The sequence below is a fragment of the Lactuca sativa genome, chromosome 7 (genome assembly GCF_002870075.4).
Source record: "Lactuca sativa cultivar Salinas chromosome 7, Lsat_Salinas_v11, whole genome shotgun sequence".
NCBI lineage: Eukaryota > Viridiplantae > Streptophyta > Magnoliopsida > Asterales > Asteraceae > Lactuca > Lactuca sativa.
Genome location: NC_056629.2, coordinates 63,434,117 through 63,458,534, shown reverse-complemented (window position 1 = coordinate 63,458,534; position 24,418 = coordinate 63,434,117). Strand labels below are relative to the sequence as shown.

The window sequence follows — 24,418 nt, the reverse complement described above, 5'->3', positions numbered from 1 at the left end:
TCTACAACTTGCTTCTTGTTGTTTGTGATCGATTAGAGGTATTACCCATGTGATACTAAAGTTCTTAAAGGTTAAAGATTTAGCTACAACTGAAAGGTAACATCCTAATTTTGTTTTTGTTATGATTTTTGATTTTTGTATGCTACAGAAGGGACTTATAAGCTTTGGATAATTATTGCATGTATAATTAGAAAAACTAGATCCAATGCTTTAGGGTTTGCATGTACACCATATGATTGTTGTTATGATGAAAACCCATCACTTATCTTATTACGAAGGTGGGACTGTCCACACACATCAACAATTTTATGATTCGAGATTCTGCAGTTTATTCTTTATAAAATTTATTTTGAATTATGGTTTATGAACAATTGGTTTGACTGAATGTAACTTTATAAGAATGGGTGTTTATTCTATTTTTTTTAAAAATGAAAACATTTATTCTGGAATTTGGGATGTTACAAGTTGGTATTAGAGCCCGCATTTTAGGGATTTGGATTAACACTCGTGTGATTCCAAACTAAAACTAAGGATCTAAGAAATTTCACAAGTTTTTTTTAAATAATCACTACAAGAAAAAGACCCTTTTACGACGCGCAAAACACGACACTCTTTGATTTATGTTACGCATTAGAGAACGACATTAAAAAAGTGTCATCTCTTCAAAAATTTTAAGGATTTAGGTCGCACATTACTGAGTGCCCTTAAATTAGTGTCTCATGTAAAAATATTAAAAACACGGAAGGCACTTGTGCGTCGTCTGTGAATGTCGTTTTATATTTTTTTTAAGAAACGCGCATCTCGGAGGGAAAATGAAATCTAATTTTTTTAAACTCACACCTTCTTCTCCCTGGTCTCCACCCCTTATCCACATCCACTATCTCCAATCCTCATTTCCTATTCTACCCTCAAACTACGGCAATGCACCTTCCTTCTTGAAGAATGCTTCATTTACCACCATCGTCCGATTATGTGAGCCCAAGGAAAATGACGTATGATTAGGATTATTCGATCGGTGCAAGTACCAAAGGAGAGGCTCTACTTCTATCAGCAATGGCGTCCTCCAACCCTCTCTTCCATCTCCACTTCATAAAGATTTCTCATGATTTTTTGTTGTACTTACAAGCCCTAGGTCCGATTTCAACAAATATCTCGTTCAATTAACACAATTCATCAAACCCTAGAATCATAAAGGAAACCCAGCCCCCATAGCTTTCTTCACACTTCACCTCCTCAAAGATCTATCGGTAATAAATCAAATCATTCTTTACTTTATACTCTTCATATGCGACCTTCTAATCTATTTGATACAAGTTCTATTTAGGCTCCATGTGGAGGAAGTATCTTCGTATGCGACCTTCTAATCTCTTTCATCTCTTTTTACCTGTCAATGTGTTTCTCGGAAGCATCATAACTGGAACCGCACTTCAGCAACTAAAAGAGTTCTTGGATCAACCGTCATCCCGGAGAAGATAAAGGAAACCATGGATCTTGGTTCATTGCTTTGGCCGGTAACCGAGCCTCGATTACAGTTCTACTTCTTGCTTGGACTCGTGTACTCAACCATCACCCCTATTCTCTTTCCATTCATCATCGTCTTCTTTGCGTTTGATTATATGTTTTTTCGTCATCAGGTAACTTGATTTTGCTTATATCTGAAACATAATATAAAGTTTAAATTTCTGATTAATATCTGAATTGTGGAATTTTCGTTCTGTAGTGTTAGATTATCAATGTGTAGCACCAGAAGTATGAGAGTGCAACATCGTTTTGGATAGATGTTCATAGGCTTATTATTATTAGTTTGATGATTTCACTTATGTTTTTCTTTTTCTCTTTCAACTGGGTCTTTTCCTAAAACCCTAACTTTTGTTTGTTCTTCTTCCATATTTTGGGTAATGGGGATAAATTCTTGTTCAACACTTCAACAGTTATGAACTAACCTATTGAATCTGAGGGGTGACACTGTGGCATCTTTACTTTTTTTTGACTCAGTTTGAGAGAATTAATCTGAGGAGACAGTGTTTTGAGCCACTGGACTTTGTCTGCAATCAAATCCATTGTTCTTCTTCTATGTGAATCATCATTATGTCCATTTGGAAATGAAAATAGATCATTTGGTTTGTGAGAAGCATCATTAAGAACAAACGGGGAGTTGATTTCCTTAGATACTTCCTGCATGTTCAGGTCAACCTCAAATTAGACTTAGTCAAACCTGGATATCAAGTGTATTATAAGTTGATAACTAATGTCAATTCTTTAACAGATTAACAGTGAGATGTTTCAGTTTTTGTGTGCACTGGACCGAAACCAAGACTGAGTGGACAAAAGTTGTAGTTTTTGTCCCACACAAAAGACATAAATGCCCTCATCCTCATTATTGGAAAATGGAAATAACCTTACTAATAACTTGATTTATTGAACAGGGGTTCATATTAATAAGGGGCTTCTTGCACTTGGAAATCTCATAAATGCCCTTGGTGACGAGAAAAAACGGAAAGAAGGTGCTCATGTTCCATATAGAGATAGTAAATTTACTCGCCTCTTGCAGGTTGGACATTATTAATTAACTAATTTTTTAATGCAACTCGGTTTATTGCTTTTAGTTTAATCTAAATATGTCTCAACACTTTAAAGTATGCAAATAAGGCTCGAAATATACAGAATAAGCTAGTGCAACATAAAGCATTGCTAGTTGGCTTCCGGAAGCTTCAATGCATTGTTGTTTCCTAGGTTGATCACAATGAGATGGCCTCATGCCTGGAATGCTTGTTGCTAATGTCAACAGTGTCACCCCCTGTCATATGTCACAGCAAAATTTTTAATTTAATATATATATATATATATATATATATATATATATATATATATATATATATATATATATATATATATATATATATTACTATTAAAGTAAAAGTAAATAAAAAGTTTGTAGCCTAATTGACCCAAAATGGGTTTAAGTTTAAGATCCTTATTCAACCTAAATGTAGGCAAAGTAGTTTCACTGGTTAATATTGATAATGCTCTTTTGTTTCCTTATATTTCATTTTTAAAAGAAAATATAATCTCTTTATCGTATTAAATTGTTATTTTCATTTTCAAGTGTTTGATTAGTTTCTTGTCTGCAGACTATGGATCTGGTAGGTGGACCCCAAAAGATTTTTCACAAAATCTCACAGGTATATATTATTCATCTTTTTAATCTTCTTGCTAATTTCATTGTTAAATGCTAATAAGGGTCCATCTTGAAGGTGTCTGATCCTTTTCATTTCCTTGTTATTTTATTTGTAAATAAATAATATATGTTTATTTGTATTCAATTTGTTATTCAAAATGATCACATGATACTTCTGTTGCTATGGCACATTCTTTATTTAGTTCTCAAAGTCATATACTGTGTTTGGGAGAAGATGCGTGCAATTGAAAGCTATCTTATAGCAAATGGAATTGTGAAAACATATGAAGATCTGAATGTAGACAGAGTGAAGTATCTTGGAATTGTGGTGGATAGTGATGAAGCCCGTGAAACCTCAAAAGTTATTAAACTTTTGGAGTGGCTTTCAGATATTGGTGTGAAAAAGGTCTTCCTTTATGACAGAGAAGGTAAATTTCAATACGACTTATTACTCATTTTATTTTTATTATAACTAATATTATTTGAATTTATAAATTACATCACATAACATTTTAAGATGTACTAATGTCTGTATGTATGTATGTATGTATGTATGTAGGAGTGTTGAAGATGTCTAAGGAAGTGTTCTTGGAGAAATTTGATTATATGGTATTGAACTTTTGGAGTGGCTTTCAGATATTGGTGTGAAAAAGGTCTGCCTTTATAACAGAGAAGGTAAATTTCAATATGACTTATTACTCATTTTATAAATTACATCACATAACAAAATTGTCATAAAATCTGTATCGCATAAACATTAATTAGGTCCTAAGGGAGCGGATTTCTTGGCTTGAAGATACAAATCAAGATCTATGTCGCAAACTTCATGAGTATCGCAACAGGGGTGTCACTATCGATCAACAATCTGGATCCAAGGAGGATATCATTCCTAAAACAAGATGCAACTATTTTCATGAAGAATGTTGCTTCTAAGAATGAATTATGGGACATAGTGATTATGGATCCCCCTAAAATAGCACCTCGGAGGAAGGTATTTGAGATTAAATCTTGTTATTAATAATTAAGTATAAAATGTAAATGACATCTGACATATAGATGGTATAGCATTTAGGCTCTACAAAGTGCAAGTGGAATGTATAGAAATATGAACTCATTGCGGTGCGGTTAACAAAACCAGGTGGGTTTTTGATGACTTGTTCGTGTTCAGGAGCTATGACTCAGAAGATTGGGAAGTTATTGGGTGTTCTCCAGGTTAGAGTTGTTTTATAGTATGTTTTTTCAGAGCAGGTTGTGTATGTAGTAAGTAGTAACTAAGTGAGATGTTTGTAGGGGGGCTGCATCAATGGCTGGTAGGAAGATAAAACTTGTATGCCAGTGAGATGTTTCAAGTTGGTGATTCCTTTTGTGTGAAAAATGAAGGGCATAAAAGGGATTCGCAAAGTATTGATTAGTCAGATTATCAAATGAGTGAAAGTGGTAAGTTTTTATTTTAATTTTTTTTATACAAAGGTAAAATTATTTGTATTTCATCTTCTTTTTTAATGACAATGAATATAGGTGATTCTGGTGTGATAGAGGAGGAAACAACAAAAGAATTGGAGCATACTCTTCTCCAAGACTCCATAGATAAAGAGTTATATGAGTTAAATAAACGATTAGAACATAAAGAATCAGATGTGCCATTCTTCATTGTTGGTGTCATAGGACTCATACTATAACTTTTATCAGTCCACACCAACAAAGTTGGCTGGAGAAAACTACTTCCTCCATTCAGGGCAGGTTAGTAGTTTCTCAAGATGATGTGTTGTTTCTTGTGTAATTAAAAGCTTTTTCGTTTCAGCTTTTTGATTGTGTGATTAACAAAAGTTTTTTGGTTTCAGGTAATGTTCAAGTCATTATTTGTCATCTACACTCGATGGACAACAACCAATTTTTTGACAATGAGGATTTGTTTTTTACATGATATCTTAAACAAGGTGTCCCTTAATAGCAATGTAATAATAGGTTAGATAGTTAGGGCTTGTATTTTATGCAATGGATTGTATTTTTTGTATATGATTATTTGTATGACATTAAATTTTATGCAATGGATTGTATTTTTTGTATATGATATTTTATTTTCTATTATGAGACATTAAATACAAATTAAATTTGAAAATTAGTAAATCTATAAATAATATTTTTTTAAACATTTAAAATTATGATACGCAAAAATGTGTGTCATCTTCATTTATGATGACATAGCCTTTCTTGACAGGGGCTTTCTTGATACGCATTGCGTGTCATTAACACGCGCGTTGTAAGGTTACGACACGCGAATGCGTGTCGTCTTCCTTTATGACATGGCCTTTCTTGATACGCATTGCGTGTCTTAAACGCACGTCGTAAATGAGCGTCGTCAATGCGCGCCGTCTATAGACGACGCGCAAAAGCACGTTGTCTCTCTTTATGACAGGGCCTTCCTTAACGCGCATTTGTGCGTCGTCTGAGCCCTTTACGACGCGCAATGAGCGTCGTAAAAGGTTGTTTTTCTAGTAGTGAATAATTTCAAAAGGAGAAAAGAAGATGTGATGTGTACAGTCATCCGTAGCTCAAGCAAGTGATTCCCAAAATACACATACATGTGTGATGATATTAATATTACAGTATGAATTACATGCTAGAAGTAGCCAAAGGATTTGCTCAAGGTTGCATGCTAGAGTGTCTGCATATGAGATATGCCTTTTGTGTGTGATATATGAACTGAAACGGATTTCAAGCTACAAGCGAGTCAACAACAACCCAAGAATACAGGAAATGTAGCACCACAACCATGAACTACGATGGAAGAAATGGTGTTGGCTTGTACATGGGTATATTTTTTTGAACATATTAAGGTTGGAAAAACCAAGAATTGCCCACTTTTTTCGGAAAATTACTAGGCTTTTCTCACGGAAATGAATCATAGAGACAACATGAAAAATGATCAAATTTACTCGATGTGGAGAAATATCAACAAAGTTGTCTCGGAGTTTAATTCAGTGTTTTCGACTATCAAATGATAATGGCAAAGTGGTGCAGATGACGAATCAATTTTGAAAAAAGTTGGAGTAAAAAGGGACAGCTTTCAAATTTCTTCAGGTGTGGAATAACATGAAGATGTCAAAAAAGTGGCAAGATATTGGAAGTTCGGAAACACTCATAGATGGTTATTCAAAAAGAACCAAAACTTTCAAAACAACTCATAGTCAATCGTCTGATGCGCATGTCGGGATTAACCTCAATGAAGATGAACCTTTTGAGGTTCCAAGAGTCACTCGTCCCATTGGAAGAGACCAAGCGAAGAGAAAGAGAAAAGTGACAAGTGGTTCAGGTGACATCGAGTATCTAATAACCAAAATGGACAACTTGAAGTCGACATTAGAGCAATACTTGGTGGCCACACAAGAGCAAGTAAAAAACCATGTCATGATGATCTTAACAAGAAACACTAGCAATCTTACCGAACGTGAAAAATAATTGGCGCTAAACGCCAAAGAGGAGATTGCAAAAAAATATAATATCTAGGTTCTCTCTCTCTCTCTCTCTCTCTCTCTCTCTCTCTCTCTCTCTCTATCTCTATCTATCTATCTATCTATCCATCTATCTAAATAGGATACATCATTTTGGGAAACAAACACTACTACAAATCCCCCCTCCCCCCCCCCCACACACACACACACACACACATATATATATATATATATATATATATATATCATTAATATAATTATAATAAAAAAATAGTTCTTGATGCCACATATCATTCATTATGTAAAGTTAATGCCATGTGTCATTCATTTTGTGTCCTAAAAATTTGTTTTCCACTAAATAATTCATCCTAATATCTATCTTATGATCCCATAAAATCAATTAAAATTGAATTCATTTCCTTATAAATCGCAACAAATCAGCAACTAAATCATATCTTCCATGTTAACTATTATCTTTTCCTTTTCGTCTTCTTTTCGTTTCTTCCATTTTCCATTTTTTTCCTTGTACGAGTGCAAATGGAAATTATAGTTAACCTAATCAAAAAAATAGGAACGCATCTTATTCTAAATTTAATCTTATACGATTTTCTGGGCTTATATATACATGGAATCGCAAATTGATTACAAATTCAAATTGTTGCATTGTATAATGGATTACAGTTTCTAATTCAACGAAGTTGGTGTTGCTACAAAGATTTATAGTGAGGTGATTGGATTCCAGAATTTCAGATCAAGGATTTCAGATTATTATCTATTACTATGAATTTGTTTTCCCATTCCATCTTGGAAAATCAGCCATCATTGTCGTTTTCTCTAAAACCCTATGTTGTGATTTCTTTTCATTCCTGATTCTTCTTTTTAATTAATTCAATCACCAACATTAGGTCGATGTTGTTTCCAACCCTGCCACCATCTATAGGTTTGATTTCTTTATCTACATGTTTGATTTGTTTAATGCACAGTGTAACGTGTCATGAAAGATTATTCTCGTCTTGATTTAACCCTGCTTTAAATAGGGAATTTCTATATATACCCCCAAAAAAAATCTTACTTTACCCCCCATGTCAGTGTAATAGTGCTTGTGTACTCCCATGATATGATGATTTATTTGAGTGAGGGGGTTAATATAGTAGCACCCCTTCAAATATTGTTTCTTCTTAAAGTAGATTTTTTGTCTTCTTCAGTCGCCGCCTTCCTCTATCGCTTAGTTATTATTACTGTTAACATACTACTATTGAAGATGTTTACATATTTCTTTGTCAGAAACCACTCAAGGATCAAATAGAAAGGTTTGATTCAATATTTACAGATCTGGATATATATGCTTAAGGATCGAGTATACCGACTTAGGTTTCAGGTATTTATATCATGTTGACTTACTTCATGTAAATTATTAATCTTTAAGTTATTTTCTTATGCTTAATTAAGTTTGATTAGTTTATGGTTTATCTGGCTATAGCAAGGGAAGAGATGCACAAAGTAATTTTTTGCAAGCTCACTGTCGGTTTTTAGTGGTTGTTTAAATATTTACAAGTAAGAAAGAAGAATGTTGATTTGTTTTGTTTTCGATCTACCAACTATAGCAAGCGTTTTGTTATTACTTTTTATGATGATTTTCTTGACATGAAGAACCCATTCAAAGTTCTTAAAATAAGATAGGATTATGTAGTTTTGGTCTTTAAGTTAATAATGACTTTTTAAGTTGTAATAAAATCACCATGGATCGTGATAAGTTGTTTATATTCAATCATTTACTATAATTGATTACTAATTATGACTTTTTACTATAAAAACGTATTTATTTATTTAACTGTGGTTTCCACGGACTATAATTAACCTTATATATATATATATATATATATATATATATATATATGTGTGTGTGTGTGTGTGTATATATATATATACACACACACACACATACACTCCATAATCAATTAGTTGGTATATGTGTTAATCTAGTTGGCTGCTTTCCTTAATCCTCGTTCACAAATATCTCACAAAAACATAATTGAAGAAGATAGGCGTACAATAACCTTTTCGACCCAAACCATCATCATCTTGCCCAATCAGGTCAACCCTCTAGTTCAGCCCCAATCTTCAATCTAAAATCGAAGCCACCAATTATTTAGTTATGTGTGTTAATCCTGAAACAGAGAAAATCCCTATCTTGTGTTAGATGTGTTCATCATGTATGGGAATAGGTGTGGAGAAGATGATAAACATGTGTGGAGTTGGCTCTAAGCTCTATTTCAGCCCCTAAAATCAATGTGTATTTCAATTTAGAAGAGAACGTCAAGACATGGAGAGAATCAATCACATATACATGGGCTCCCTTTTTTGAAATTGATCTCAAGTAAGGGTTAAGATAAATCGAGACTTGCTCCATTCTGAATCAATTTGTCTTGTATTTGTGTATGTTCCTCAACCTCAAAACTAGATGAAACCATAATTAATATATAGGAGAAAGAAGGAAAGATGTATAAAGCACAAGAGAAAGATGAAAGTTGCTCATGTTTTAGGGTTATAATTTACATGTCTTTCCTCGTGTTTTAGAAGCAGTCACACACAAGAAGAACCCAAGAAGCGTTCATGCTCGCTTTTGGATTTGCTTATGAGAAGGTTACAGAAGAAAAGCATTAATTTAAAGGAGGCGGGGGAGGGTGATGGCTTACGTTGCATCCTAGTAATTAACAACATGCCATGTTTGTTGGGTTATGAGCAATACATCAATCCTATGGTGTACATGCAAACCCTAACGTTTGGATCTAGTTTTTCTAGTTGTAAATGTAATAATTATCCAAGGCCTTGCAAACCCTAATATATCAAATAACAAAACTCGATTTCTATAACTAAAACTAAGTTAGCAACATACCTTTGATTGTAGCTTAAAGATCTTGAGCTTTTGAGAACCTTAGCACCTCAAATGTTGTGCCTCTAATAGATCACAAACACCAAAGCAAATGGAGAATCTTAGAGGGAGAGGGGAAGGTAATTTTGGCTCTTGGAACTCTTCTTAGGGTTGGTGTCGCCGAAATTAGGAAGCCTATGGACCCTTTATATTGGTGAGGAATTACGGTTTCAGTCAAAGTCCTCATCCGGTTTCTTAGGCTCTAAGCAGCCCACAAGAACTTTCCAGAACTTGGCTCCTTTGACGAAATCTTATGGGCTATCCATAAGATATTTTGCCCACCCTATCTTTAGGGTTCCTCAACCAAATTAGTAATTATCTTATAATTACATGTTCAGTTCCTTTAATTCAATTAACCTCTTTTGACCACATAATTAATTGTAAATTAATTTTTGACCAATGTTAATTAATTAATATGATTTCTCCTTTAATATATTATTCAAATAATATATTAATAAACCATAATAACCTCTTTCTCCATTATTCATCCAGTCAATTTGCTTTGGTGAAGGCAACCCGAAAGGACCATGCTACAACCGGGTCAAATACATACCAAAGATAGTTATGAGCTTAGACACCTAATCCAACAGTCTCCCACTTGGATAAGTCTAATAAATATAAATACAAGTACGACTTCAAAATCCAATTAGCAATCGTAGCTCTCAAAAGCCACTGTCGAACTTTGACACGTCCTTTAGATATGGGATCGTATAACCCTCCATGCTCAAGATATCATGTGGACAATTACATGGAACATAGTCATACTTATTGTCCAGCAGTTTGTTTCTCGATATCTGATTCGTCTGAATTTGAACTTAATTGAACACATCAATTTAGCCCAGACCAGGCCCGACACATAAGTCAAACCAAATCATTGAGGGGCCCAAGATATCGCTTTTACCCTCGTAGGATAAAAGGAACAGATAAACTTCGACTTATATGCTTGTACTATTTACTCATCAAATTGCACACAACAATGTGTTTTATAACATCAAGTTACTAATGCGTTTATGCATTATTAAAGCAAAACCGATTTGTAAACAAGAACTCATATGTCTAAGTATAAAGACTATATGATATTATCATCTCACAGTCACTCGTGATTAAATTCCATGAAGTGATCCATGTGAGCACGGGTTGAATCCAATACTCAAATCTTATTTCAGAAGCACCCATGAACGTTACAACAAAATTTTTCTATGTTTAAACGCTTTAGACAGTCTACAAGCCAATTCATGACAGTCTTCTTTCATACTTACTTCCAACGTATGATCAACTGTGGATAGTTTAAATAATCTTATTATTTAGGAAGTCAAAACACGCAAAGTGAAACAATAGTAAATAATTGACATAAGACAGTAAAATTACTTATAAATAATACACCTTTATTTAATCATCAAAATGTCAATTACAATTTATCTATTAAAAGTTTCTAAGGCTATCTAATTACTAAAACTAATGTCGTCCTTCAGTCCAATGCTCCTAGCGTGATGAAAGTGCTTAACCCTACTCAGTCCCTTCGTAAGGGGATCTGCTGGGCTCTCCTCTGATGATACCCTCTTTACTACAAGGAGTCCCTCTTCTACCCGATGTCTAATGAAATGATATTTTTTGTCAATATGTCTGGATCTGCCATGATCCCTCGGTTCCTTGGTTAAGGCAACCACACCTTCATTATTGCAGAAAATCTCCATAGGCTCCTTTATGGCCGGTACAACTCCAAGGTCTCCAATGAAGTTCTTTATCCATATCGCCTCATTTGACGTTTCGCTCGTAGCTATGTACTCTGATTTGCACGTTGAATCAACTACGATCTCCTGCTTGGAACTTTTCCAAGTCACTGCTCCTCGATTTAAGGTAAAGACCTAGCCCGATTGCGAGCGAAATTATCCCGCTTAGTCTAAAAACTTGCGTCACTATACCCTCGCACTTTCAGTTCATCACTCCCACCGAGGATAAGAAACCATTCCTTAGTCCTTCAAAGTTACTTGAGAATATTACTCACTATGGTCCAGTGTGCTCTACCGGGGTTCCCTTGATATCTGCTGACCATGCTCAAAGTGAAGGCCACATCAGGGCGAGTACATGTCATAACATACATGATTGAACCAACTGCAGAAGCATAAGGTACTATGCTCATCTCTGCTATCTCGGCATCGGTACTTGGGCTTTGAGTCTTACTCAACTTGGTATTGCTTTGGATTGGTAACTCCTTTTTCTTGGAATTTTCCATGCTAAAACGTTTTAACACTTTGTCCAAGTAAGTACTTTCACTAAGTCCTATTAGTCTCTTACTCCTATTTCTCAAAATCTTTATCCCAAGAATATAAGCAGCTTCTCTGAGGTCCTTCATAGCGAAGCACTACCCAAGTCAGGACTTAACCTCCTGCAAGGTTGGGACGTCATTTCCTATGATCAGTATGTCATCCACATACAGTACAAGAAATCTAACTATACTCCTACTGGCTTTGACATATACACATGACTCATCCTCACTTCTCAAAAAGCCAAACTCTTTGACTTTCCCATCGAAACACAGATTCCATCTACAAGATGTTTGTTTCAATCCATAAATGGATTTTTGAAGCTTACACACTCTATTAGGGTGTTCTGCATTGACAAAACCCTCTGGCTGACTCATGTAAACATCCTCAGCGAACTTCCCATTAAGGAAAGCGGTCTTGACATCCATCTGCCATATTTCATAATCATGAAACGCAACTATGGCTAGCATAACCCTTATAGATTTAATCTTCACAACTGGTGAGAAGGTCTCATCATAGTCAACTCCGGGAGTTTGATTAAAACCCTTCGCAACCAATCGCGCCTTATACGTGTGTACTTTCCCATCCATGTCGGTCTTCTTCTTAAAGATCCACTTACACCTGACCGCCTTATGACCTAGTACATTGTCAATCAAGTTCCAAACTTGATAGTCATACATGGACTGAATATCGCTGTCCATAGCCTCTTTCTATTTTGCAGACTTCGGACCTGCCATGGCTTCCTTGTAGTTGTTAGGTTCAACCAAATTTATTAGTATACTATTACTAATAAACATATCACCCCCAGCAGTTATATGGAATACATATAATACGGGTGGAATACTAACTCTACTAGAACGTCTAAGAGGTAAGTACTCGTCAATCGGTTCAGCAGGAGTTTTCTCCTCGGATTGAGCGCCAATGTTAGAGGTTCCTTCAGCGTTTGATTCTTGAAGCTCTTCAAGATCAATTTGCCTCCCACTGTCCTCTTGGCATATGATTTCTCACTCTCGAAAAACCCCTATCCTTGCAACGAAGACAACATTTGTCACTCGGTTTATAGAGGAGATATCCAAAGGACATCTGAGGATAGCCGATGAAAATACACCACTCACTACGAGGTTCGAGCTTGTCGTGAGTCTCTCGTCTTACGAAAGCCTCGCAACCCCAAACCTTGATATGTGCCAACGAGGGAGCTTTCCCTGTCCACATCTCATGACGTGTTTTGGCAACCTTCTTATTCGGGACTAGATTAAGGATATGGGTGGCAGTCTCTAAGGCATACCCCCAAAATTGTAGTGGTGTTGATTATGATGGCATATGCGGAATTAGAAAGATCTAGTGATTCATCATACAAATTCAAGAACACATGGAGTAAATAAATCTTTTTAAGCTCTTATTAGATCTAGAAAGATTATACAAATGGGTTTGTATACAATTTCTCTCTCTAGTCTAACACTCGAAAATGGACTCTTCCATAATGAGAGTCACTCACTTCCTATTTATAGGAAAAGACTCAACCCATTTACACATACAAAGAGGAAAGCCTAAAACATTACATCCAAGCATGACTTTGCACCCTAACATTCTCCCCCTCAAAGTTAGGATTGGATGTCCGGCTTTAATCTCCAACGAGCTAGCGCGATCAAGACCAAACTCCCCCTCGAAGTAACACCGGTCTTCAAATCCGTAAATGAATATTCGAAAAACCCGAGAAGCTTCAAATACCCATCATTCTCCCCCTTTTTATAATCAAAAAATGATTATAAAACCCACTAAGGATGAGAAGCGCCCGAGGAATAGTCTTCACAATACTCCCCCTTGATGTGTACCAAAAATGAATCACCAAAAATCTTGCACGAAAAAACAATCACGAAAAAGCCACAAAAATTTCCAATTTATGAAAAAATTTGACTTTTTGGGTGAAAGTTGCAAGATTTTTCAAAATCCGGGTAGAAATTGTCACTTTCTGAAACTTGCAGGGACCCGTTGCGCCAAAAACAGTCAAATATGCGAAACTCTAGCCCATTTGCGAAACCGGGCATAAAGCATAAATTCGCACAAACTGCAGGGACCAAAACTGAAAATTCTACAATTTCTCAGCTTATATTACCCATTTGCGAAGTTTGGCATAAACTCTCATTTCGTGAAAAGATCAGGGGTGCAAACTGAAATTCTTTGTGTTCTTCCCCAAATCACGAATGTTTCACAGTAAAAGACTTCGCATCTTACACCCATGCGAACACAAAACAATGATTTTCTTCAACCATTCGCATTTTCATTTTGTCATATAATGCGAATCATTATCTCCTTCGCATTCTATAGATCCGAACACAATCAAAATCTTCGACTCCAAAATTGAACAAAACACCAAATGCGAATTCCATTCACACAAATGCGAACCTGAATTTTGATTTACACAAATGCGAATCCGGTTTGACCTTAAATGCGAACTGCTTTTGAAATTCACTGTCTTTGCTAAAAAAAAATCGCATTCACTCATATGCGAAAATCCAAGCAATCGATTTCCTCAAAATCAGTCAATTTGAACAAATCACAGTTCTTCTTCCTCAAAACAAATTCCATACTTCGCGTTTTCCTTACATCAATAATCGATTTTCACTTCAAACCAAGCAATCGATTTTCAAAATCAAATTCGCAACTCCAAAATCGTTTCGTCAACACAAAATCACACCCATACTCCAAATGATTCGTTTTTCATTCACCCTAAACACATCAACAAACGAAATCAAGTAAACCCAGTTATCGAGTCCAACACTTTCGGAATTTTCAATCAATCTTCATAGATCCTTGATATCGATTCCAACTCAAATTGATTTAGCTTTCTCCTTCCAACCATAAACAATGAAATCAATAATTCTTTGAACTATTTCAGATCAAAACACCGATTTTCAACCAAAAATTTCTACCGTTCTTCAAGTGTTCTTCATCGAAATTCATCAATCGACAAACATAAATCCATGAATCTATCATCGATTTTCATGTCAAACAAATAATAATTGATTCTTCTAACTCAGAATTAAGCTGATCAATTTCATCTAAATCAAAGAATGGATTGACGATTTATTGATCATTATCGGCTTATCATACACAGCCGATTCACAATTCTAACTCAAGAATCAAAACTGATTGAGTGTTAAAGATGATGAAACGAAATCAAATATATGAGAAAAAGTTGAACAAAACGTGAATTAATAACAAGATGTACAACTGATAAAGCGTATTTGAGAATGAAGAGTGATGAACTGCGAATTAGAGTCGAACATATTTGTTTGGATGTTGGGCTTACACAAAAGGTAAGATGAACAGTAAAATCATAAGTTTGGGCTCATATAAACGAACAGTATCTGAATTTGTCAAAATGAGCTTTATGAAGAGTAATCATTTGATACGAAAGAAACAAAATTGAGAATACAATTTTGATTTTAAAGATTTTGATCTAAACAAAAATAATTGGATCAACAAAGAAGTTGAAACGGATTAGATCCAACGAAACAAATTGATCAAAAATGAAAAACGCAAAGCACGAATCGAAATCATGGATGTTTTGGAATCCATTTGAGAATTTGAGATACCTTTTTGACGAATCGAGATCCATTTTCAACGAACGAATCAAATTTGGAAGATCTAGGTTCTTTTGTCGGAATGAGAAAATCTCCAAATTGAACATTATACCACCCACCATGCGAGATGTACAACTCGTTCTTCGTGTTCTTTGTGTTCTTCAACGATCCAAGAACATCTTCAAAAGAACCACCAACACATTTGGGTTTTGACTTCAAATTCAATGCAACCTTTAGAGATTGTTGCTTTGGAACCCAAATTTGCTTCACGGATTTTGGCTTCACAACATATGACGATTTTTGTGAGTAAACCCGCTTATTCTTCCGATTAATCTTCTTCCTCTTTTTCTTTCTCATCTTTTTGCATCTTGAAGACTTGACTTCATGAACAAACCCACTTTCAACAACATGAACATTTTGAGTTTGAATCAAATCTTTTGGAGTTTGATACTTGTGATTTTCTTGGATCACCGACTTCCGATAAGGAATCATTCCTTCAAACGAATCACAAGAACACAAAATATCATCGGTTTGAACTCCAATCGAGCAAAAAACTTTTTCATCATGAGAATCAACTTGAACTCCTTTTTCTTGAACATCAAGAACATGATGATCATCAAGAACATCTTCAACAAACATAAGAGCTTGAAGATCACTTGGGTTTTCAACATGAGAAATGTAACTCTTATTAAACAAGTCTCTTTCTTCTCCTTCCTCTCAATTCTTACTACGAGCTATCATGAACATGGAAAGATCATACAAACATTCAATCTTCGAAAGTTGTTGAAATATCAATCTTCCATGATCATCTTTCAAACCTCCATAAGAAACCAAAGAGTCCCATGAAATCAAACCTCCTTTCAACAATAATCCATAGAACTGAAATTCGTTGACTTCGTATTTCACACCTTCAATGATTACAATCCAAGAATCATACTCCAAATGCACCATGATCACAAAAACTTGAAGATTTCTAGAGAGAGAAAGTGATTTTGAATGGGTTTTCTAGAGAGAAAGTAAAAATCACTTGAATTCTAGTGCAGAAAATCGAATTATGAATAGAATCAAAGATGAATTCGATTTCTAGAATCCAAAAGCTCTCTAGAACACGAAGATCAATGAACAATAAGAATCACCAAATCAAAATAGCCATCAAGGATCAATTCTTGATGAAAATCAAGAACACCTGCTCTGATACCAATTGTAGTGGTGTTGATTATGATGGCATGTGCGGAATTAGAAAGATCAAGTGATTCATCATACAAATTCAAGAACACATGGAGTAAATAAATCTTTTTAATCTCTTATTAGATCTAGAAAGATTATACAAATGGGTTTGTATACAATTTCTCTCTCTAGTCTAACACTCCAAAATGGACTCTTCCATAATGGGAGTCACTCACTTCCTATTTATAGGAAAAGACTCAACCCATTTACACATACAAATAGGAAAGCCTAAAACATTACATCCAAGCATGACTTTGCACCCTAACATTCTCCCCCTCAAAGTTAGGATTGGATGTCCGGCTTTAATCTCCAACGAGCTAGCGCGATCAAGACCAAACTCCCCCTCGAAGTAACACCGGTCTTCAAATCCACAAATGAATATTCGAAAAACCCGAGAAGCTTCGAATACCCATCAAAAATAAGATAGATAACGAAGCCCGACTCATTAAGGAACGAACCATGTCTAACAAGGTTCAATTGTGCCGCTCAGCTACACCATTCAACTGTAGTGTCCTAGGTGGCATCAATTGCGAAACAATTCTGCATTCCTTGAGGTAGTCGGGGAATTCCATACTAAGGTACTCACCTCCTCGATCAGATCGGAGAATTTTAATTTTCCTGCCCAGCTGATTCTCCACTTCTTGTTTAAACTCTTTGAATTTTTCAAAGGTTTCTGACTTGTGCTTAATAAGGTAGATATACCTATATCTGCTATAATCATCGGTGAAAGTCACATAGAAGCGGTTCGCATCCCTTGTGGTGGATCTAAAGGGTCCGCATACATCGGTATGTATGGGATCCAATAAACCCTCACCCTTTTCACAAGTGCCAATGAAGGGTGACTTGGTTATCTTTCCAAGTAAACAAGACTCACACATGTCATCGTCCCTAAGGCCAAATGACTCCAACACTCCATCCTTTTGGAGTTGGGCTATGCGCTTCTTGTTGACATGTCCAAGACGACAATGCCACAAGCATGCTTTATCCAAACCATTGGAAGAATCGATATGCAACACATCATTTCCTCAGTTGTCTACAACCATCACAGTTTCATATATTCCATTACAAGGCAATGCTTCAAAATAGAAAATAGCATTAAAGAAAGCATTAATAGAACCATTTTCATTATTAAACGAAAATCTAAAACCTTGTTTATACAAACCATGAAAAAAATAATGTTTTGTGTCATTTCTGATGAATAACAACAATTATTCAAATTTAGACCTAACCCATTACTAAGCACTAAAGAGTAAACTCCAATCTTGGTGACAGGCGACGCTTTCCTATTCCCCATGATCAAGTTTATCTTGCTATGCTCCATATCCCTACTTCTTCTTAGACCCTACAAATCAGAACAAATGTGAAAACCACATCCTGTATCGAGGACCCAAGACATAGCATGTGATGAGTTATTAGATTGAATAGTATAAATACCTACAAAAGAGGGCTTTACCTTCCCATCCTTGATGTCCTGCAGGTACTTCGGGCAGCTTCGTTTCCAATGCCCTTTCTTGTGACAGTAGTAACACTCTGCTTCCTTTGGGTTGGAAGAGGGAGTAGCAGGACCAGCTTTGGTTCCACTAGAAGAGGTACCATCGTGAGACTTTACTGTGTGGCTCTTAGAATGAGTCTTCCTCTTCTTTCCCTTTCCTTGCCCAATTGGCAAGACATGGGTAGCATTAGTAGGAGTAGATGCAATAGATTTGCCTTTCAGACTACTCTCAACAGTCCTTAGCAGGACTTGAAGCTTGCTTAGAGTGACCTTCTCCTTGTTCATATGGTAGGTTATACGAAACTGGTCGTAGCAAGGAGGTAAAGAGTGTAGAATAATATCTATGGCCAGCTCCTCATCAAAGTTAACATTTAACTTCAGCAAGCGGTCTACATATCTCTGCATTTTCTGTAAGTGGGCCGTGATGGACTCTCCATCCTTCATTTTGGTAGTGATCATCGTAACGATGATCTCATACCGTTCCTGCCTAGCACTTTGATGGTACATTTCCATCAAATCTTGGTGCATCTCGTAGGGATAATAGCCCTCGTAGGACTTTTGAATTTCCGCAGTCATCGTTCCGAGCATGATCATGTCGCTTATGAGTTTCGTAAGCAGCGATTTCTTTGGGAGTTGCAGTGTTCGCATTGACCTCTTTCAGCTCCTTGTTGAGAACATACTCTTTTTCCTCATAACGGGTGACCATGTGAATGTTGCGGATCCAATTATTGAAGTTGGACCTATCAAATATCACCCTCCCACACAAGTTCATGAGTGAGAATGAGCCGGAAGGGTCGAGCCAGAAGCCTTGTTGTTGTTCGAAGTAGACATCTGAAATAGAAAAGGAACAAGGTTTAGATTAGATAAGAATCCCCAATTAAACACCTAAATGAGAAATTAGGGCTAGGACCTAACAAAATTATGTACAATTCAGAAGAGGGATGTCGTAATCTAATTGCAAATAATTTGAAGGTAGGTAAATGACGATTTACCAATTTCCACCATGAAAAACGAAAAGACAATTAAGTTTTAAATGTATTGAAACTCTTAGATCTTTTGAGATTCATTGAACTTTTCAATGGCATGTTTAAATCTCGATATGCCCTTCAAGTTTGTGACTAGGATACCGAGGATTACAAACAAAGTGTGAATGACCATGCAAATGTACTTGGTGCTCTCGATGTCATTTACCACCTAATCAATGTGCCGGTTAGCCACACACGCTCCATTGATCTATGATAAACATCGAGCCATCCTTTTCCGCCTTTGCTAGTCCTAAATTAGTGTGTTGGTTATCCACACACGCTCCACTAACGACTTAGCAGGGTGCAAAGTGTAATTTCATGGAATAACATCATTTCACATTTTTCCTAAAGTAACTAAGATTGAGAATTTTTTTATAAAAACATTTAGTTACTTTATTAATCATTATATTTTTAATGTGGAATTAGTTGCCCTATCCTACCCGTTCGGCTAACAACCCTCCACCAATCAAAGAAGCAGTGGGTGATAGTGGACACCCTTATACCCCCTTATAGATCGGCTTCATGAATGAGACATATTAACGGTAAGACTAGCTTAATCTTATACATATATATATATATATATATATATATATATATATATATATATATATATATATATATATATATATATATATATATATATATAATTATTAATCTTATAATATTATAATGGTATAAGGATTGAATTTTAAACTTGTAAAATTCTAGGGTTTGGAATTTAAATATTTCAAAATTAAAACTCTTAATTAAAATTTAAACCCCAAAATTTGAAGGCAAGTTTTGAAACTTTTCAAAACATCTTTTAGATCAAATTTGAAAATTAATTAATTAATCATATTATTACTATTTATCAGGTAATTTGACCTAATCTATTTTCTTGACAAGATAATTCAATTCAAAATACAAATAATTAATATTTATCATATAAAACAAGTAATTATCTTATTTATGACAATTATCTTTGAACTGCATTAGGATAATCCATACCATATTGTAATAATTGGATTTTAGCAGCCAAAAACGTTTTTGGTAACTATCCTAATTCAGTTTCAGTCAAAATCTTGAAAAATCAGCCACCAGACTACCCGACTCGCCGAGTCATAGAATGGACTCGTCGAGTTGCCCTGACTCGTCGAGTTCATCAGGTGACTCGACGAGTTCATTAAGCAGAAGCTAGATTTTTCGATTTTCAGCCTTTGAACAATTAAACAATGCATTAAATACAAAAGAAGAATGATCTAGGCTCTGATACCATTGTTGGGTTATGAGCAATACATCAATCCTATGGTGTACATGCAAACCCTAATGCTTGGATCTAGTTTTTCTAGTTGTACATTCAATAATTATCCAAGGCTGTCAAACCCTAATCTAGCATACAACAAAATTCAATTTCTATAACTAAAACCAAGTTAGAAACATACCTTTGATTGTAGCTTAAAGATCATGAGCTTTTGAGAACCTTAGCACCTCAAATGTTGTGCCTCTAATAGATCACAAACACCAAAGCAAATTGGAGAATCTTAGAGAGAGAGGGGAAGGTAATTTCAGCTCTTGCAACTCTTCTTAGGGTTGGTGTAGCTGAAATTATGAAGCCTAGGGACCCTTTGTATAGGTGAGGAATTAGTGTTTCAATCAAAGTCCTCATCCGGTTGCTTAGGCTCTAAGCAGCCCACAAGAACCTTCCAGAACTTGGCTTCTTTGACGAAATCTTATTGGCTATCCATAAGATATTTCATCCATCCTATCTTTAAGGTTCGTCACCCAATTAGTAATTATCTTATAATTACAAGTTCAGTCCCTTTAATTCAATTAACCTCTTTTGACCACATAATTAATTCTAAATTAATTCTTGACCAATGTTAATTAATTAATATGATTTCTCCTTTAATATATTATTCAAATAATATATTAATAAACAATTATAACCTCTTTCTGCATTATTCATCCAGTCAAATTGCTTTGGTGAAGGCAACCCAAAAGGACTATGCTATAACCGGGTCAAATACCAAATATAGTTATGAGTTTAGACACCTAATCCAATAATGTTGGCTTTTGACAAGAATTGGATAACCAACTATCATGTCCATTAATTGATAAATGTGATATATGACAAAAATTGTCTAAATATTAGATATTAATGAACTAGAAATCATAGTTAGGCTAAATCCGTATAAAATTGGCAAACTTAAGGGCTTTTTTGGTCAAAGCCCTAGATAATATGTTAAACCCGAAAAACTAAGACCATTGTTGATCCATTTATAAAGTAACATAATTTTGTAGATTTTAGTGACAACTACAATTAGATCTTAGTAATTATTATTATTATTATTATTATTATTATTATTATTATTATTATTATTATGGTTGGTTAGCGATTAAAAGTTAAATTCATCAAGTTAGTTAATTTGTCTATATCCGGGTTTGAACCTGAAACCTCCAATTTAAGAGGTTTCCACCTCTACCATGTAGGTTGGTCTTACATTGGCTTACTAATCATTATTCTAATAGTAATGTGTTAGAGAGCATTCTCTATTAGGGTTTTTTATAGGATTTTTTTTTTTTGGAAAAAAACTATGAAAAAACTTCCTCTCTAGGAGGAAACTTTTTCACCAAAAGCTTTAAATCAAGTATGTAAATTTGCAAAGCATTTGATTGGATCATTTCCAGTTATTATGATGATTCATATAAAATTACAACTAATTTTAATTGCCCACTAATATAAAATACAACTAAAGTAATATATATTGATGAGTGAGTTGATGAAAAAGCTATTAGTGTCTTGAACTTTAGTACACTTTTAAATAAATTGATGGAGATGATGTTTACGTGTTATAAGAAAATCTTAACAAATAACACTTATAAATTCTATATAACTTTGACCAATTTACATCTATTTTAATTGACAGATGAATAAGAAGTCTCAATCCTTAAATATTTTCTTCTCTTTCGGAGTATACAAATATTGTTAGCAGTACGAGAAACAATAGTGTGTTTTTCCATAAAAGGAATAACACATACACTAACAATCATAAAATAACACATACTAACTTTATCTCAATAATACATTCGTTAAACTAACACCAATATCACGTTTAGATCATTTAAAATCAAGAAAATAAAAAGTAACCAATACATTCAAACGCGTATAAGGCACTGCTTATAAATATCATATCCTAAATATACCAATACCATCAAAAACACAAATTTCGAGGTTTCAAAAATGCAAGACTTTAATCCGAATTTGGTGGTGTTAATAGTCATGATGATTGCAACCATGCAGTTTCAAGTGACGATGGCACAGAAAAGGCACGTCGTCGGCGATGGTTTGGGATGGACCGTTCCTTCTGGTGGAGCGGTGGCTTACACCACTTGGGCCTCGCTTCAGACCTTCAATGTGGGCGACCTTCTTGTCTTTACCTTCACTGATGGAGAACATGATGTTGCAGAGATTTCGGCGGCGGCTTTTGGCTCATGCACTGCCACAAATCCTATCTCCCTCGCCACCAATGGCCCCGCTACCCTCACCTTGACCACCCCCGGAGCTCATTACTACATCTGCACATTCAGAAGTCACTGTCAAATTGGTCAGAAGTTAGCCATTAACGTCTCTGACTCTTCCACCACTACTCCTCCAGCAGCAACACCCAAAACACCGCGGTCTCCACCTCCTCCGTCAGCAATACTCAAAACACCACCGTCTCCGTCGACCACCAGCCCTAGTACTCCTCCGTCGGAAACACCCTCAACACCCTCTCCTCCCTGTCCTCCAAATGTATCAACCAGCTCATGCGACACATCATCGCCGCCAACCACCACCTGGGACGACACCGCTCCACCACCACCACCACCTAGTGATAGTGATGAGGCTTCATCTTTCACCGCCGTCGTACCTTCCACATTCTTGATAATTGGATTAGCTTTATTGAATTATTAAATTTGAAAAAAGAGGCATTACACTTACATATTTTATGACGTTTACGAATGTTTTCTTGAGTGAAATATTTTCATGACAACTTGAATGTAAAACGAAGTTAATTTTAGTAATTTTTTTATGTTAATGAATGTATTTGATAATGTTTGCATCTTAATATTATTATATATTAGGCAATATACTATATTACAAGTTAATTAAAAACAAATAAAATATCCGGTGCTGCCCTCCCTTGAGGTCGAGGATTCAAGTCCTACTGTGGACATAGATAGAATAATTTAGGAGTAGTTTAGTATATATATTTGTATTTGTCGTTTCAAAAAAAATTAAAAATTAAAAACAAATAAGATATGAAGGTGTAAACATTAATTATATTTTAAAATAAAATCCGAAAAATAAAATGACAAGTAAGTAATTAATTCAATTTATATTAATAAAAAAAAATTGATTTAACCGATAGTTACCTTTTCGAATTATTCACATGTGAAAAACTTGTTAATTTTTGTACATATCTAAATAACGAAATTATTTGAAGTGCTTATATATTAACATTATAACCCGTAGCCTCGACCGGTTACACAAAATGCATTGCAGAAACGGTCAATATATTTATAAAATTTCTTGAATTACGTTTAAAAACTTATTAAAATACTCCTTACCTAATAAAAAAACTTTGTAGAACACCCCATCCATATATTGCCATGTTTTGTTCATACATCTTTTTGGTTTTAAATTTTTGTCACATGAATTTTGTATATTTATAAGTTTTCTCCCTTCACTTTTGAAGTTACCTAAGTTCGGTCCCTCCATGAAGCAAAGATCGTAACCTAGTAGTTATAATTCAATATTTAAATAAGAATGAACATGCTTGAAATAGAACAATGCAAAACAATGATCTTTATAATTGAATAAAAATCAACTAAAAGAAATTAATGTGTTTGATTTCGATAAAAAAAACTTTATGTTATATATATATATATATATATATATATATATATATATATATATATATATATATATATATATATATATGGTTCGGTTCTTATGAGAACTTATTTTAAAGTGAGGACTCTTGAGGATATCTTAAAAAATTGAAAAAAAAAATATCTAAAAAAATACAAAATCATAAAGTCAAGCATAGATTTATGTCCGGGAAAAAAATTGAAAAAAAAAATTTGCATCATTAAAATTGATCAATGATTCAATTTTAATTTTTTATTTTGCATCATCATGATTCATGATTCAATTTTAATGATCCAAACTTTTTTTTCTCTCGGACATAAATCTATGCTCAATTTTATGATTTGTATTTTTTTGGATTTTTTTTCAATTT

The 24,418-nt window shown here is 34.7% G+C and overlaps 1 protein-coding gene across 1 annotated transcript; it reads left to right on the top strand.

Moving 5' to 3' along the window:
* Window positions 1-22,346: 22,346 nt before the first annotated feature.
* Window positions 22,347-23,212, top strand: LOC111877824 (cucumber peeling cupredoxin). Its single transcript, XM_023874331.2, has one exon. The coding sequence runs from the start codon at window positions 22,375-22,377 to the stop codon at window positions 23,086-23,088; it is 714 nt and encodes a 237-aa protein (XP_023730099.1). The 5' UTR covers window positions 22,347-22,374; the 3' UTR covers window positions 23,089-23,212.
* Window positions 23,213-24,418: the final 1,206 nt, after the last annotated feature.